At 38.0% G+C, this 17,343-nt stretch overlaps 1 protein-coding gene across 4 annotated transcripts in view; it reads left to right on the forward strand.

Annotated features, from left to right (window-relative positions):
• Positions 1–17,343, forward strand: part of LOC106878214 (uncharacterized) — a 40,404-nt gene that overhangs the window by 2,449 nt on the left and 20,612 nt on the right. For all 4 annotated transcript variants that reach the window (XM_014927360.3, XM_014927361.3, XM_014927362.3 and 1 more), the window contains exons 2-4: positions 3,433–3,504; positions 6,918–6,962; positions 16,937–16,960. In XM_014927360.3, the coding sequence (XP_014782846.1) occupies positions 3,433–3,504; positions 6,918–6,962; positions 16,937–16,960 (141 nt within the window). The remainder of the gene's footprint in view (positions 1–3,432; positions 3,505–6,917; positions 6,963–16,936; positions 16,961–17,343) is intronic.

The raw sequence follows: 17,343 nt of genomic DNA on the forward strand, positions 1-17,343 counted from the left end.
TTTATTCTACTTCCTCCCCTCCTTTTCCCTCTGCTACTCTTTCTCTTCACACAGCCTTGGTCACGTGTGTCCGGCTGCTATTTCTTTTCGTTCTTGGAATCACCAAGCTCGCACGTACTTCTTTGCCCCTCCTGTACGTGCTTCACAGCGTTCAAGACATACACACTTCACGTCTGGCTGTACAGCCTTTTTGTTTGTTTATTTCACCGTATCGTTTTCCTGTCTTGTTTTCCGTCCGCCACTACCCTCCACGAAAACAATTTAATTTGTGTTCGTGGGAAGAACCGTTTTAACGATGCGTACTGCCTTAATTCTTCGAAACGCCGGAGTTTTAATGGTGGCAGCTGATGAAGGGGATGTTTCTATGTGGCCTGCTTGTTTGTTGCACCTTGTTTACCATTTTGTCCTTGTTCATTTGCCACGTCATGTTCCCAGTTATGTATCTATATGTACATGTAGATGAACGTATATACATATATGTACATATATATGCATATACTCATGTATTGTTTTTATATATGTATATATATATATATATATATATATATATATATATATATATATATATATATATATATATATATATATACAAATATTCTATAATTATAGACATAATTATAATCAGGGGTCAGCTAATTGCTTCACCATGCACCGAATTTAGAAATAGGAGTTAAAATACCTTTTCCGCTACCATAAATATCTCCCAGACAGTAACAGACTTTTTACGTAGGCAAAAAGAAAAAATAACGAATCCACACGACTCAGATTAGCTACATACGCGTTTCGGGATTAAAGTAAAGATATATTTACTGACTTATTTCCCATCACTTATGCGATGACGCTTGATCGCGTACATATTTAATTCTAACACTCACAAATTTATATTTGAAATGCTGCACTGAAGATGGGAAATAAGTAAGTAAATATAACTTTACTTTAATGCCGAAACGCGTATGTAGCTAATCTGAGTGGTGTGGATTCGTTATTTTTTTTTTCTTTTTGCCTACGTAAAACAAATGTGTTATTGTTTGGGATATATTTATGGTAGCGGAAAAGGAATTTTAGCTCCTATTTCTGAATTCGGTGCTTGGCGAAGCAATTAGCTGACCTCTTATTATAATTATGTCTATAATTATAGAATATTTGTATAATTATACCTAAAAAGGCTATTTTAACGTACCGAACTATTTGGGAAAATTATTAATTATTAATTAATTAATTGATTGATTAATTAATTAATTAATTAATTTTACCCTTTTATTATCATTGATATATATATATATTATCCGAAGTGTACAGTATTATATATTACGATACTACAGCTAATTTTAACAACCGGTTTCATGCCAGGGATTCAACGGAGTGTTAAGTAACAATCTGGTTATGTAACCCTGCGCTCATCAGAGATAGCCGATCTGAAATTAAATATGGCCGTAATGGATATATAATAGTGTACACTTTGGATGGTAAGCCCACTCTGTTGACAGATATACGAGTGCGGGGTTTAAAAAAAGGCAAAACTAAGCAATGGAGTCGATTCGTTCGACTAAAATTCTTCAAGGTAGTGCCTCAGCATGGCCACAGTCAAATGACTGAAACAAGTAAAAGATATTTACTTACACTTCCTTCAAAATTGGACCATGTCAAGTCTAACAATCCCATCCCCTAAGAGAATGTGTCCAATACTTTATATGACATATTTTGTCGTGTCATACCCCATTCAGTTTTGGGTTTGTTTTTGACCGAAATTTATCCCAGTATAGGTTATTAGTCTGTTATTCCTTAAAGATTAAGAAACTTTTTTCTCTTTTGATTTGTTTTGGGGTTATATTTGATAGAACGGGGCCTGTATATGCATACAAAGTATCCTAAAACATATATACACATTGAATGATTATGAAGTCAGTATTTATTAAAATACATTTCATTTCAAAATTTGACAGTAACTTCAGACGGAATTAATTTTTTCATGAACACTTGTTTCCAAACTGTCCGTTTTGGTCCAAGCACGACTCGTAACGCAGCAAAGCAATGAAATCACAAGCACCCAGAAACATTTCATTCGGTATTTGTACGCATTCTTGTTTTGCCTTCTACTCTTTCGTCGACGATAAAATAAGTATCAGTTGAGCACTGGGGTTGATATAATCGACTTAACTACTCTTAAGTAAGAGTACCCAAAGAAGATCTGAATCCTCAGCCAAGCCATGCCAAGCCAGTGTGCCAGAGTAGGCCCAGGAATCCAGTATGACCTGCAGCTCAAATTCACGGCCTACACATCGAACCGTGGTTGGTAGAGAGAAAACATGCCGAAGCCTTCGTCCTGTAACAGACTGAATATGGGTAATCCAACCCAATCAAGCCTAATCCAAAAGCCATTACCATTACACTCCTAATCTTTATCATTAGCAATACCATCATGACCACCAACACCACAACCATCCACCCCCACCAACGTCGCCACCGCCGAAACTACCAGCAACGAAAATAATAGAAGAAATTCCACCTAGTCATGTGACCAGCTGGGATTTCCCCCCTCTCGTGTTATTACATCCTATCGTCTTATGAAACGATAGGGTACAATAGATATTGTACATTATTTACATTATTTACATTTGACGGATATTTGTCCTCATCTTGTTTGTTGTTAACACAACGTTTCGGCTGATATACCCTCCAGCCTTCGTCAGGTGTCTTGGGGAAATTTCGAACCTGGGTTCTCATTCCTAACGATGTTACTATTATTATATTATTATTATTATTACTATTATTAATCAGGTCGCTGCCGTGAATCGAACTCGGAATCTTGGGGTTAGTAGCCCGCGCTCTTAACCACTACACCATATGCCCGTAGTGGTTAAGAGCGCGGGCTACTAACCTCAAGGTTCCGAGTTCGATTCACGGCAGCGACCTGATTAATAATAGTAATAATAATAATGATAATATAATAATAATAATAGTAACATCGATAGGAATGAGAACCCAGGTTCGAAATTTCCCCAAGACATCTGATGAAGGCTGGAGGGTATATCAGCCGAAACGTTGTGTTAACAACAAACAAGATGAGGACAAATATCCGTCAAATGTAAATAATGTAAATAACATAAGTAATTCCTCATCTCTTAAATATAGAACTGAATAGATACTGTAGACCTACATAACACGTTAAAATAGCGCGAAGGTACGAACGGAACGATTTTCTATGATAGGTTTGTCCACCCAGTGTTAGCCTGGGGCTAAAAGCAGCAACATGAACAACAAAAGTCACTATCACCCTCACCCTCTTCATTGTCATTCCCGTCGTTCTCGCCGTCGTCGTTATTACCAATTAACTTCAATGTCATCATCATCATCATCATCATCATCATCATCATCATCATCATCACCACTACAATCAATATTAACGTAATGTTTGTTCTTCTCTTCTTTCAGAGGATGGAGAGGAAGTAGATGCCATGAGCGATGTATATGACACAACTAACGATAAATCACTAGCAGAACGAGGTACAGTCTACACTACTACTTTAATTTCTCTGTCTGTCTCTCTCTCTCTCTCTCTCTCTCTCTCTCTCTCTCTCTCTCTCTCTCTCTCTCTCTCTATCTATCTATCTATCTCTCTCTCTCTCTCTCTCTCAGTCTCTCTATCTGCATGTAATACATACATATATACATGCATACATACATACATACATACATACATATATATATATAAACAATATATCAGTATATGCATATATATGTACATGTATGTACATACCTTCATCTACATGTACATATAGATACATATCTGGGTACATGACGTTGCAAAAGGACATGGACAAAATGATAAACAAGGTACAACAAACAAGCAGACCACATAGAGAACATATCCTTCATCAGCTGCCACCATTAAAACACCGGCGTTTCGAAGAGTTAGGGCAGACGCTGAAATAAACAAACAAAAAGGCTGTACAGCCAGACGAGGATATATATATATATATATATATATATATATATACTTTATTTAAAAGCAGCAGAAATATAACAAAAAGCTGTTACTCAAAGTTTCACGTTCCCGTTCATTGGACAGTTTTGTTAGAAATGGGAGAGAAATGACGATGCAATCAAAGCTAATATAAATTTTAAAAACATGGATCTGTTTCATTGGTCGTTTCAAATAACGGTCTTAGGTATACAATGAACAAAATAAACAAAACAAATGAATTCAATATAGATTCATCCTATTTTTTTAAAAAATCAAAGAAAACCTTAAATTGAAAAGTGGGTTCAAAATACATATTGTGAATAATTATATTCGAATTAGCGCTCAATTAACACATTAAAATTAAAATAAAATTTACGCTGCATTAAAATAAAAAATAAAAATTTTACAACAGTATATACGCATACTAGACTATCTACAACATACATATATACATCAAAAGACACAGATGCATACGTACAGACAATATACGTATATAGGCGTATATTTGTAAGACATAAATACATGTACGAATACACATGTATACATATACACATATGCACGCAATCATGCTCGCATACGAAAATTATTCAGCGTTGGAACAGGCAAGTGTATCTCAAACATGAATCGGGCAAGTAAGGGTTGAGAAGAGTAACGTATAGATAAAGGACGTTACTAATGTAGAAAGGGAGAAAGTGTGGTTTTCGTGAGGAAAGAAAGGAAGAAAGAAAGAAAGAAGGAAAGAAAGAAGGGAAGAAAGAAATAGAGAGAGAAAGAAAGAAAGAAAGAAAGAAAGAAAGACGGAAGTGGAGTGTATATAACAAACGCACACAAAATTGGATTACGTATATATGTGTATACAAAAATGTATATTAGCATCACGTATACAGATATATAGGGATATGTACGCGAAAACACACAACTATAATTGTATACATGCGTACGCACACATTCAAGCATGTATGTGTATACCCATGAGCGCACATTCTCATATGTAACATAGACGTACACACACGAATATATGTATGTATGTGTAAATATAAGCATACACTCTTACCCACGCATATACAAAGACGCACACACACGAAACCATGTATGTATGTGCACAAGTATAAACATAGGCTCTATACATAAGCATAGGCGCACACATACGAATACATATGCATTGCTACAATACAGACATCCACATAAAAAACTTTTAGGTCTTAACGTATATATGCAGACAACTTTTTTAAGAAATTGCTGAGTGTATAATAGCGAAAATTGGGCAAAATACATACATGATAGAATCCCATATATCGAACCATCCATAAAAACGGTTAAATTTGTTTACAAAATATTTTTAAATAAATACAAATAAAATAAAATAAAATAAAGACAAAAAAACTATGCATATAACAGTCGAAGGCTTTCTTAAAAAAGGTAGGGATCTATACAATATTCTTGCAATGCGAAGTAAATCATGTATAATTAGGTACAAATCCAATAGTGAGATTGCAAACTGGTTTCAAGGAGTCAAAAATTATCAAAAATATACTACCCATATGGTATGTTATTATCCGACATTTTAAATTTAGACGCATGTATACTTGAATTTAAAAGTTCGCGTCTTTGGTTCAAAGTTTTCTTGTCTTTGAATAAGATATGGAATTTCTCTTATAAACACAAATCACATTTAATTGGTCTTTTGTGGACACCGTGCCTGTAAGGCGATGCTCTACCTAAAATCCTCCATATCACGTTGAAAGGTCGGGTTTCGCTTTCTTTTAATTGCCAGACTATTTTGCCAGGCCGAGATTACGACTGCGCTTCTACAAGTAATATAGATACTTCAACTCTGCCTATCCAGGTATTGTGTACTTCTGGAATAGATGGCATCACGGCTCCACAACTGGGAATATACTACCTACTTACATTGGTATATATATAAGAGTGAGAGAAAGTTGTGGTGAAAGAGTACAGCAGGGTTCGCCACCATCCCCTGCCGGAGCCTCGTGGGGCTTTTAGGTGTTTTCGCTCAATAAACACTCACAACGCCCGGTCTGGGAATCGAAACCACGTAAAATATCATAAAAAATATTAGAATTAAGAATCAGATGTCGAAATATTATCGAGTGGCAATCAGAAAACCGCCCGGAGAGTGGTCTTTCTGCTAGTATATATATATATATATATATATATATATATATATATATATATATATATATATATATATATAGATATATAGATATATAGATATAGATAGATAGATAGATAGATAGATAGATAGATATATATAGATATATATATATATATATATATATATATATATATATATATATATATATATATATATATATATACTAGCAGAAAGACCACTCTCCGGGCGGTTTTCTGATTGCCAATCGATAATATTTCGACATCTGATTCTTAATTCTAATATTTTTTATGATATTTTACGTGGTTTCGATTCCCAGAGCGGGCGTTGTGAGTGTTTATTGAGCGAAAACACCTAAAGCTCCACGAGGCTCCGGCAGGGGATGGTGGCGAACCCTGCTGTACTCTTTCACCACAACTTTCTCTCACTCTTACTTCCTGTTTCTGTTGTACCTGTAACTCAAAGGATCAGCCTTGTCACACTGTATCACGCTAAATATCCCCGAGAACTACGTTAAGGGTACACGTGTCCGTGGAGTGCTCAGCCACTTGCACGTTAATTTCACGAGCAGGCTGTTCCGTTGGTCGGATCAACTGGAACCCTCGACGTCGTAAGCGACGGAGTGCCAACAGTATACATGGAATTCTATGCATACGCGCATGCACTTAAATGCTCCACCACACACACACACACACACACGCACACACACACGCGCACACGCACGCACACACACACACACACACACACACACACACGCACTCACACACACATAAATACCTAAATTTGTGGTCATGAATTCCTTTTCTTTTTACATTCCAGTTGCTGAAGCCATTTCTGTTTTCTCTGACGAATCCCTTGCGCCTGGTAAGTCTCTTAATAAAGCTATGCCATAAGATACGCAGATATACACACATATATCCGTGTAGAAATACACGTATGGTACATACATATACATACGCATGCATGTATGTGCATGTGTTTAGTGGATAAATAAAATAACAGTCCACAGAAATCTTGCCTGGTGGTTGATCGCGCCTGTTGTTCCACCTGGTAAAATTCGAGCTGACTGTCATCTCTTCATAGCATAAACGTATCTATTAAAGCTACCACTTGGCATATGGAATTCTATATCAGCTAATGTTTGCAGTATATATATATAATATATCTACTAATATATGTTCTATGATTTATAAAATATTTATATAGTATAGGTTAAAGTTAACTGGTATATGGTGAATATCAATTAGAAAAAAAGGGTAAATTTGTAATAAGCTTATATGCAATCAAATAATACATGATAAAACTGAAGTTAAAAAGAGCTACTTATTCACATACAGGCGTAAGCAAAGTTTTTTTGCAAACATATAAGAAAATAGGGGTTTGTGAACGCGAAGATAATTTAGAAGAGGTGCGGGAGTTTTTGTACAAGAGAACAGGAAAATAAATCGCCCATTTCAAAAATAACGGATTGAAAATATATTTGCAACGAAAAAACTTGTTAAGAAATTCTGTTCCGTAGGTAAGGCATGTGTTGTAGAATCTTCAAGTTAAATTTGAAAACTGTGTTAAAAGTCTTGAAAAATCATATATATGACAAACGGAAGATTTTCTATTGGCATTGAAAGAATTGTCGATCAGTCCAATAAAGGACAGAGGTTGGAAATGAATTTAATTATGACACAAAAGACAGTTCATTTTCTTGGAAAGTTCCTTAGAGGGGAAATTTACTGGTGTTTATACGCTTACAGATAGAAGAGAATTGATGATCATGTTAAGCTTTCAATTTTTAGATGCTGAACGCACTTATAGCTTGAGCAAAATTGTAGGTATTAGAATAAAAGCATCTATATAATTTTGTTTAAGTAGTTTATCACTCTTTTGATGAAGGACATTTTGAAGAAACGCTTGGCTATAGGAGTAAATTCATTCAATTTGAAGAGCATACTAAAATAGCCGATGTATTTATGTCCACATTCAATGGATGGCATGTGTATATCTCCAGTACTTTCTTTTCCTCAGTAAAGAAACTAAAAGTTTAGAATTTAGGGAAAAAATATAGAAAAACGATTCGCTATTTAAATCATTGTTGTGTATCGTGAAATTATAAATCATTGTTTAGTATCGTAAAATTATAAAGCATTCGTATGGATTTTCGACACATCTTAATCGAATTTCTTTTAATATTCGCAGTGCACCTATATACATCTTACAGAAGGATATTTGAAAACATGTCATATGTTTATGTTAATGCATGGTATATGTAAACCATGATATCATTAAATCTTTGCACACATGACAGTTTTACATGTTTATTTTTATTTTTAAACCATATTTTGCTTCACAAACCACTTCATTTCACGTTGCACTCCTGTCCACTCAACTGACAAAATGAAGTAATCCTGCGACGGACCAGCGTCCCGTCCAGGCGGTAATTTGTATACCACGGAAATCAGGAAAGCGGCCTTGTGAATCTATATACCTCAGGAAAAGGAGGTTTATGCCTTTTTTTTTTAAATTTTGTTTCACATATTCATAATTCATAGATGCATGCATATATATATATATATATATATATATATATATATATATATATATATATATATATACGTACATACCTATGCATATGTGTGTGTGTGTGTGTGTATGTGTGTATGATTCGACTTACAGCTAAATTTTATGTTACATGTCTGCAAGCTATAATGTTGGCAGATTATGAATACAAAGTAGTGAAGGCGCGTGGCTTAGTAGTTAGGGCATTCGACTCACGATCGTAAGGCCGTGAGTTCAATTCCCGGCGACGCGTTGTGTCCTTGAGCAAGACACTTTATTTCACCTTGCTCCAGTCCACTCAGCTGGCAAAAATGAGTAGTACCTGTATTTCAAAGGGCCGGCCTTGTCACACTCTGTGTCCCGCTGAATCTCCCTGAGAACTACGTTAGGGGTACACGTGTCTGTGGATTGCTCAGTCACTTGCACGTTAATTTCACGAGCAGTCTGTTCCGTTGATCGTATCAGCTGAGACCCTCGTCGTCGTAAACGACGGAGTGCTCCTTTTATGAATACAAAGTATAAGACTAGAGAAAATATGGTGGAATTTTTTACTAATAACATCTTTACAGGTGTTTCAGTAACAGTCAGAAACAGGATTACATAAGATTAACCTTATGCAATCATGTATCGAACGTCACCTCATCAGAACTTTCCCATAAAGGAATTACTTCAAGCTGTATTCTCCAATCTTATTCTTATTCTTCAAACTGTATTCTCCAATCTGTGGAGGCGCAGTGGCCCAGTGGTTAGGGCAGCGAACTCGCGGTCATAAGATCGCGGTTTCGATTCCCAGACCGGGCGTTGTGAGTGTTTATTGAGTGAAAGCACCTAAAGCTCCACGTGGCTCCGGCAGGGGATGGTGGCGAACCCTACTGTACTCTTCCACCACAACTTTCTCTCACTCTTTCTTCTTGTTTCTGTTGTACCTGTATTTCAAAGGGCCAACCTTGTCACACTGTGTCGTGCTAAATATCCCCGAGAACTACGTTAAGGGTACACGTGTCTGTGGATTTCTCAGCCACTTGCACGTTAATTTCACGAGCAGTCTGTTCCGTTGATCGGATCAACTGGAACCCTCAACGTCGCAAGCGACGGAGTGCCAACAACAAATTCTCCAATCGTATTCTCGAAAGCGAGAATGGCGTGGTTGCTTGTACCACGCGTTTGCTAAATGTTTTAGGTACCTATATAGACGGGAGTAAATATAGACACACTCATTCTTCAACCATTGACTAAGCCAAACAGCGATGATGTAACCACTGGAATGATGGAGCTGCACCAGTTTTTTCAGCTGAGGAGGCTGCAGTAATATGAAACTAAAAGGCTTGTTCAAGGACATGACTCCGACCATAAACTTTACCTAAATGTAAAATTTCATCAAAATCGGATGAATTGTGTAAAACTTACAGCCTATGCATGCAAAAACATCCTATGCATACAAAAAGCCTATTGATTTCTTAAAATCTTCCGTTCACGCGCAATTATCGATTTTTTTGTCTACTTTTCGTGCTGGTATCAACTTATGAACATGAATTGTAATCACGTGTAAAATTTCTACAAAATCGATATGAATGTCTCTAAAGAAATGCTTATTTGCATTTGTGCCCTTTTCAAGCCCTTGTGAATTAAATAAACACCTTTACCGTCTCCCCCACCACAAAATTTACCTACATCTCAAATTTTATTAAAATCGTATAAAATATATAAAAGTTACGGCCAAAAATAAAATCCCTCTGGGTATTTGCACGCAAAAAGCCCATTGGTTTTATAAAACCACTGCTCAGGCGCAATTATCAATTTTTGTCAACGCCATACACTGACATAAACTCACTGCCATGAGCCTCGCTCACTCAGCTATTTTCATCAAAATCGGACAAAAAATGCAAAAACTGCAGGAAAAATAACATCGTTATGGGAATTTCCATTCAAACGCCCGATTGAGCTCACAAAAATCGATGCAAACTGAGCATTATCAAGTTATCGAAAAATGTCAGCCTTATTTGAACTTCAGGGCATATGATCTACCTAAATCATTAAAATCGGTTTGACAGACACCTTTACACATTTATGTATATATATGTCTGTGTGTATTTTTCTGTGTGCAATATTATATTGTTAACTTATTTCGTTACAAATCGCTGTGTTTCAATTATTCACTATTTTAAAAACAAAACAAAATTAAGATGTGAATTGCTGAGTCTTTTACTTACTAGTTTAGGAGGAAGGGATAGCACTGATGGCTTTCGCAGCCCTCACACACACCCATGTTCGACTGGTAAGATTAATGCTAACAACGTACTTCTTAAAACAATAAATGTCTGTAGGGGGGAAATCATGAACAAAGACGGAGTAATAGAAGCGTTAAGGTTCTGGGAAGAAGGAATGAGCTTAGCGAAAAGCGTAGGCCTGAGATATTGAACTCAACAAAAGTGATGAGAGAAAATAGAGTAGGTTGGAAATATCTGAGCGGAGGCAGTATAAGCCCAGTCAAATCAGAGGAGCAGAAGTCAATATAGTATCAGTAGAACAGGCAGCGAGAGGGAACTGTGCACATGTAGGCCAGAGATTGTAGTGTGTCTGTGAGTGATTTGGAGCCAGTCAGTCGTTAGACAGTCTTTTGGATGCAGTCTGTATTTGTTAGGATCCGAAGTATCTTATTGCACTGGAGAGAAGGGTTTGTTGTTGGGAGTGGTGCTAGCTATGTTAAGGAACTGCTTTTGCTTGGATAGACGCTCGGTAATAGTGAGACAGACCCCCAAGAAGGTCCTTCTTGAGTGTTATTCATAATTAAATATGATGTGGTGTGATGTTTTATTTATGAGAGAAGTATCAGTATTTTGTTGCTATTGAAAGCGACAAGATTTGTATATCCTATTGTAAGATATTGTCAAGAATAATGTTTATGCCTTGTGTTGTCTAAGTTGTGAGTTGATGAAAGACTGGGACAAGTTAGTAAAGAGTAGTGTCAGCTGCGTTTATTATCTGAAGTGACTCAAAGTAAGTCTAGGAAAAATGAGTCATGGGTATAGCGGGGTCGATAAAATGAGAGACATATGGTGTTCTGTCAACAACAGCGGTGATAGTACAAAGTAAAAGGAAGCTATCCATACCAGAGATGAAAGACGGGTGAAGCCTATAGACCGGCAGTATTGACAGAAGATTCGCATGTCAGACATGGTCGAAAATTTTGCCGGTGTCGAAGGTGACAACATTGCTTTCTCTAAGACAACAGCCCACTAGTGAGTGATTAACTGGCTTTATAAAAATCTAATTATTGATCACTAAGAAGGAGAGAGAGAGAGAGAGGGAGAGAGAAAGAGAGAGAGAGAGAGAGAGAGAGAGAGAGAGAAAGAGAGGGAGAGTGAGAGAGAGAGAGAGAGAGAGAGAGAGAGAGAGAGCGGAAGGGAGAGGAAGGGGTGAGAGAGCGGGAAAGATCCAAGGAGGATGTCACTAATGGTTGTCTCAATTACGTTAGTCATATTAGAAACGAGTACGATAGCAAGTGAGTAGTTGTAAAAATGAGGTTTTTATGGTTTAGCTTTCTATTCCTAATAGGATCTTTATCTGTAAGTTTCAGATTCCAAGAATTTCGTACAGAAAGTGAGATATTAAAAAACAAACTGATAAAGTTTTGATAAGGTGTTCTCTTGCGTCCAAAATATTGGAAAATGCAAAGGTTTTCTGAAGGATCAAGGTGAAAGGATCATGAAATAAAGTGGTGGAGATATGTACGAACGATGGAGTTGCTCGCCATCTTTTACTCTTCAGGGATTATTTCCTCCCCGCCCTTTTTGAGTGAGACGATTCACTCTGCTCGTCACATCTTCCCAATTCTTGTCCACCTGGAGACTGGGATCAAACCAGTACTCGAGCAGTTTAGCCGGTCCGTCCATCCAGTACCTCAAAAGACTGTTGGACAGTATGGACTTGCCTTTCTAGGTGCTGAGTGGCAAGCCCAGCAGCTTCACTTGGTTAACTTTTGCTCCTGTCACAGCCTCGCCTTCTCTTAAAACAGTGTTGATCATCTCAATGTATTTGGTGCCCGATAGCATTATGGTGAGTATATGCAAGCACGAATATGCAAGAACGTATATACAAACACGAATCTTTCCCAATTCTCGTGCGTTTTTCGAAACTTCCAGCATCCACAGTATAGTCAGTACGTACAGAAGAGGAGAGAGGAGACACCCTTGACGGACCAAACATATGATACTTAACGATTCTGACAGGTAGCCATTTATTCTGACCTCCGAGCAAACTTCGCTGTACATTGCACCAATCCAGCTTCTGAAGACTTTCAGTCGCTTTCAAATTGAGTTGGGTCTCATCTATGAGATGGAGGTTTTCGTAGATAGACTTGTTTGGGATAGCACATGTCTTCACATCACCAACAAGACAATGAATGACAAACACCAACCTCTTAGTTAATACCTCGGCCAAAAACTTGAACTCTACATTTAATACAGTTACGGGCTAAAATTATCAAAGTTGTCACCTTTGTTCGGGTCCGTTTTGATCAGCATCACTATACTACGACTCACAGGACTAGGAATGCTAAAAAGCTGCAAGCATTTGCTTTGAATCGAGTACCATGAAGACCGTATTGTGGCTTTGCCACTGTGTTGTGCCTCGGTTCCCCGGGCCCATCAAATGGATTTCGTTCCTTCATGTCTTAGAACACGCTTCTATCTGCATCTTTGTGCTTCGCGTTGAAGAATTGGACCAGTCTTGCTGTGAGCTCATCGTAACTACTTTCAACAGTGTACAACTTATGCTATTCCATCTACTAGCCTACAAAATACTCTATCTAGTTACAATCTCGATGAACGGTTGCTGTTTTCCCAGGTTCACACTAGCGCATTCGGGAAATCGATTCGGTGTCTGTCAGACAGTTGGAAACGACTGAACAGATTCGCCTATCAGTTAGCCCTATGTGATCCAGATGTGCATCCAAGATAACGTCCAGTCACCCACTAACTCTAAAGAGCGAGACGTTCCTAGAAAACCCTCCAAAGAAATTCGGTCGACGCACCACTGTTGAGGAAAAATGACGACTAGTCGAAAGGTGCTAACTTCGCTATTGTTTACGATGCAGGCAGACCTTATCTTGAGGCCTTTTCGAAACAGCAATTCCACAATGCTCCAGACCAAGAAAGAGATGCGATTTCAAAAGCACCGAAAGTAGGTGCTAAGTCGCGTGTATCAGAAGTCCCAGTCATGTCGATGGCTATCACACCCAAAGCTAGTGATGACACTACTCTTTACTACTTATTAACTTTTCCCATTTTTGCATCATCAACTCGCAATCAAACTTTGAGCTGATAGGGAGCAAGAATGATCCTGCTTTTAGGGTGAATTCATGCCATGTGCCTGGATTCACCCTGAACTCACTCATACAACTCACTCTCAGAGTTGCCGTGTTGGTAGAAAATAAAGAGAAAAAGAAATGGCTCACTTACTCGTCTGATGATCCCCGAGACCGGATGACTCTGTCTCTATGTACTTTGGGGGTTCCTTTGGGAAGTTCATTAGAAGCCCACTGTTTGCCTTTGTGCTCGTTTTATCCGCATCATTAAGGAAGTTTTCCTTCAATATTTTGTGTGTGAAGTCTAACCTTATTAATTGTGTGACGCCTTGAAAGTGACTGACATGAAAACATCTCTCTTTTTCATTGTTTTCCCTTTGTACAATGAATGACATCAGTTTTTCATTCTTGCTCCTAATCAGCTCAAAGTTTGATTGCGAGTTGATGATGCAAAACTGGGAAAATTTAATAAGGTGTAAAGATTAGTGTCATCTGCGTTTGTTATTTGAAGTTATACAAAGTCATTATGTATAGGACAAAACTGAGTCAGGGGCCACAGCGGAGTTGATAGAATGAGAGACATATGGTGCTCTGTCAACAACAGAGTGTGTTTTGTTGATGTTGTATTTGTATGTTTGTATGCTGGTGTCACTTTTGTGTATGTTTTCCTCTTGTTAAGGTAGGAGTGGAGGACGGTCGTGGTAGTGGAGATGTAGATGTGTCTATGTTTCGTGTGGGTGCGGTTTTGTTGGTGATCTCGTGATTGTATGGTTCGTTTAAGGAAAGTGTAGTTCTTAAATCTGTTTTCTTCTCTCTTGGTTACTGTGCCGTCTCCGATGTGGGTGGGGTGGAGGGGTGTTTTCATGTGTGTCCATGTGTATGCAAGGTGGGGGGTCCTCTTTCCTGTTTTTTGTTGGGGATACAAAGCTCTAAAGTGACCTTCTATGACCCTCAGTTGCAACTGCAGCTTCACTCCATTGGGCTCGTGGATAATGTCTTGGATCTTTTTCATCTCTTTCGGCTTGATCTTTCCGTTCGTTTCACTTTGAAGAGAATGTTACTGCCTTCCAAAGTAAACCAGGCCTAAATACACAAGATGTTTAACCCAAGTGGAACTCTCTCTCTATCTTAACACAAAAGATCCATCTCCCTAACTACGTTGAGTAGAGGTAAGTTTCCTGCCATGTATGAAATCCATAGAGTCCTTGAGTGAGAGATACTCGGCCTCCAATTTGCTGAAATACTTTACCCTGGTTACAAGGTCTAAATCTACCCATATTCTTTCCATCCGAGCGCGTGTCGCTGTTTCTTGACGTCGAGTTTTAGCGGGCGCACAGCGATAAGTACAGTCTTTCGTGTGGTTGCTTCCCAAATCGTGGCTAAGTAACAGCTCGTGCCTACGTTGTGATTTCGATTGCAGATTAAGCCATCTCATTTCATTCGTTCCTAATGTAGAACCTTTTCCTGTCTATTTATTTGTCTCCCTTCTTAGTCTGCCTCTCAATCTTTCTCTTTTTCTCTCTCTCTCTCCTTCTTTCTCCTACTCTTTCTCTCCCTCTTTCTCCCCACTCTCTCTCTCTCTCTCTCTCTCTCTCTCTCTCTCTCTCTCCCTCTCTCTCTCTCTCTCTCTCTTTCTGAGAGCTGTACTTACAATGTTCAACTGTACATAATTTGGACTTAGCCCAGTAAAACTATGTGTCTCCCTTGAGCACATTTTCTACGTGTCGTGTCCTTTCCATCATCCTTAGAATGAAGCAGAAAATATGGGCTCGCAAGACTACCATAAATAGCAGCCAAATCACCCTCTCATATCACAGCTTACTTTTTTAAATAGTCACTGATAGGGAGGATATACAGAAATACGAGATGTTCAAGGCTGGAACTAGTTTGACTGCGAGTCTGTTCGAGCATCGGTGACATGTGGCTTAATAACAGCAAACTCAACAGCAATCTGATCGCTTTCACAACCACAATCTATTATCTTACAAAGTGCACACTCAATAATGTGGTACGACACACACACACATACACACACACACACACATACACACACACACACACACACACACACACACACACACACACACACACACACATGCAAAAATAATTACCGTATATACTCGTGTAAAAGTCGAATTTTTAGACAATTTTTTAAGGTCAAATTTATGAGGTCGACTATTACATGGGTATTACTTTTGAGGGGCTGAAATTCAAGCTAGAACCCGAATTACCGTATCAGCAGTAGAAGCCCAACTGATCTCTATGCGAATGAAAACAAAAATACAATAAATTACAGTAGTATTACCAATTCTATGCATCAAAACACACGTCCTAGTAAACTATAACGGTCGCATGGGAACTACTGATCTAACGATTAACTAAATGTTTTTAGGTTTTCCAAAGTCATATCTTTGTACAAATTCAGACAGTGGCGTTTGCCAGTATTCGCCAATAGTGCTGTCTATGAAACACGCTTCTCACCATGTCAACAACGATTGTATGACACGTGTGTTTATTGTGCTTGAAATGTATGCAGGCTTGCGGCATATCCTGTGTAAACATTTTAGTAATGGTGATGTAGCATCCATCAACAGATGTGTAGTACTCGCTATTAAATGGTGTTTTACTATAAGCACCGAACATTCCATTATAGCATCGAGCATTCTCCTTATAGAGCAGGCTACAGTAAGGTAGCCACACAATTTTGTAACAGTGTTATTTCTACGTACAGGATAGTACGGTACCTTGACCTGCAAATGTTGTCCTGTTGTTCGTGAAATACTTGGGTTGACTTTTATACGGGGGTCTATGGAAAATTCCCAATTTTGGGGCCAAAAATAATGGGGTCGACTTTTACATGAGATCGACTATTACACGAGTATATACGGTAATCGGGACAGAAATGACCCACCTACGCTAAAACAATGACGCAGAAACTAACACGTTCATTTATTATTTTGTTCTTTTTCTGTAACTGTTTCAGCAAGAGTAAAGAGAGCTGCAAGAGGTGAGTTCGTGTCACATTCTCTTTAATGTACTTTCACTTTCTTTTTTATATGCATTTTGTTATTTATTTTGTTTACCATGCGTCTCTGTTATTTTATTGTTTTCTTTCTCATATGCATTTTGTCTCTTGGTCATTCTTCTCTCTTTCTCTTCTCTCTCTGTCTCTCTCCCTCTATGTATAAGATTTTTAGTTTTATTTTTATATTCCAGTTGTACAACTATCACACATGCACAACACATACATACATGTGTGTGTGTGTGTGTGTGTGTGTGTGTGTGTGTGTGTGTGTGTGTGTGTGTGTGTGTGTGTGTGTGTGTGTGTGTGTGTGTGTGTGTGTGTGTGTGAGAGAGAGAGAGAGAGAGAGAGAAAGAGAAATATATAGT

The sequence above is a fragment of the Octopus bimaculoides genome, chromosome 7 (assembly GCF_046866305.1).
Source record: "Octopus bimaculoides isolate indiv1 chromosome 7, ASM4686630v1, whole genome shotgun sequence".
NCBI classification, from domain to species: Eukaryota; Metazoa; Mollusca; class Cephalopoda; order Octopoda; family Octopodidae; genus Octopus; species Octopus bimaculoides.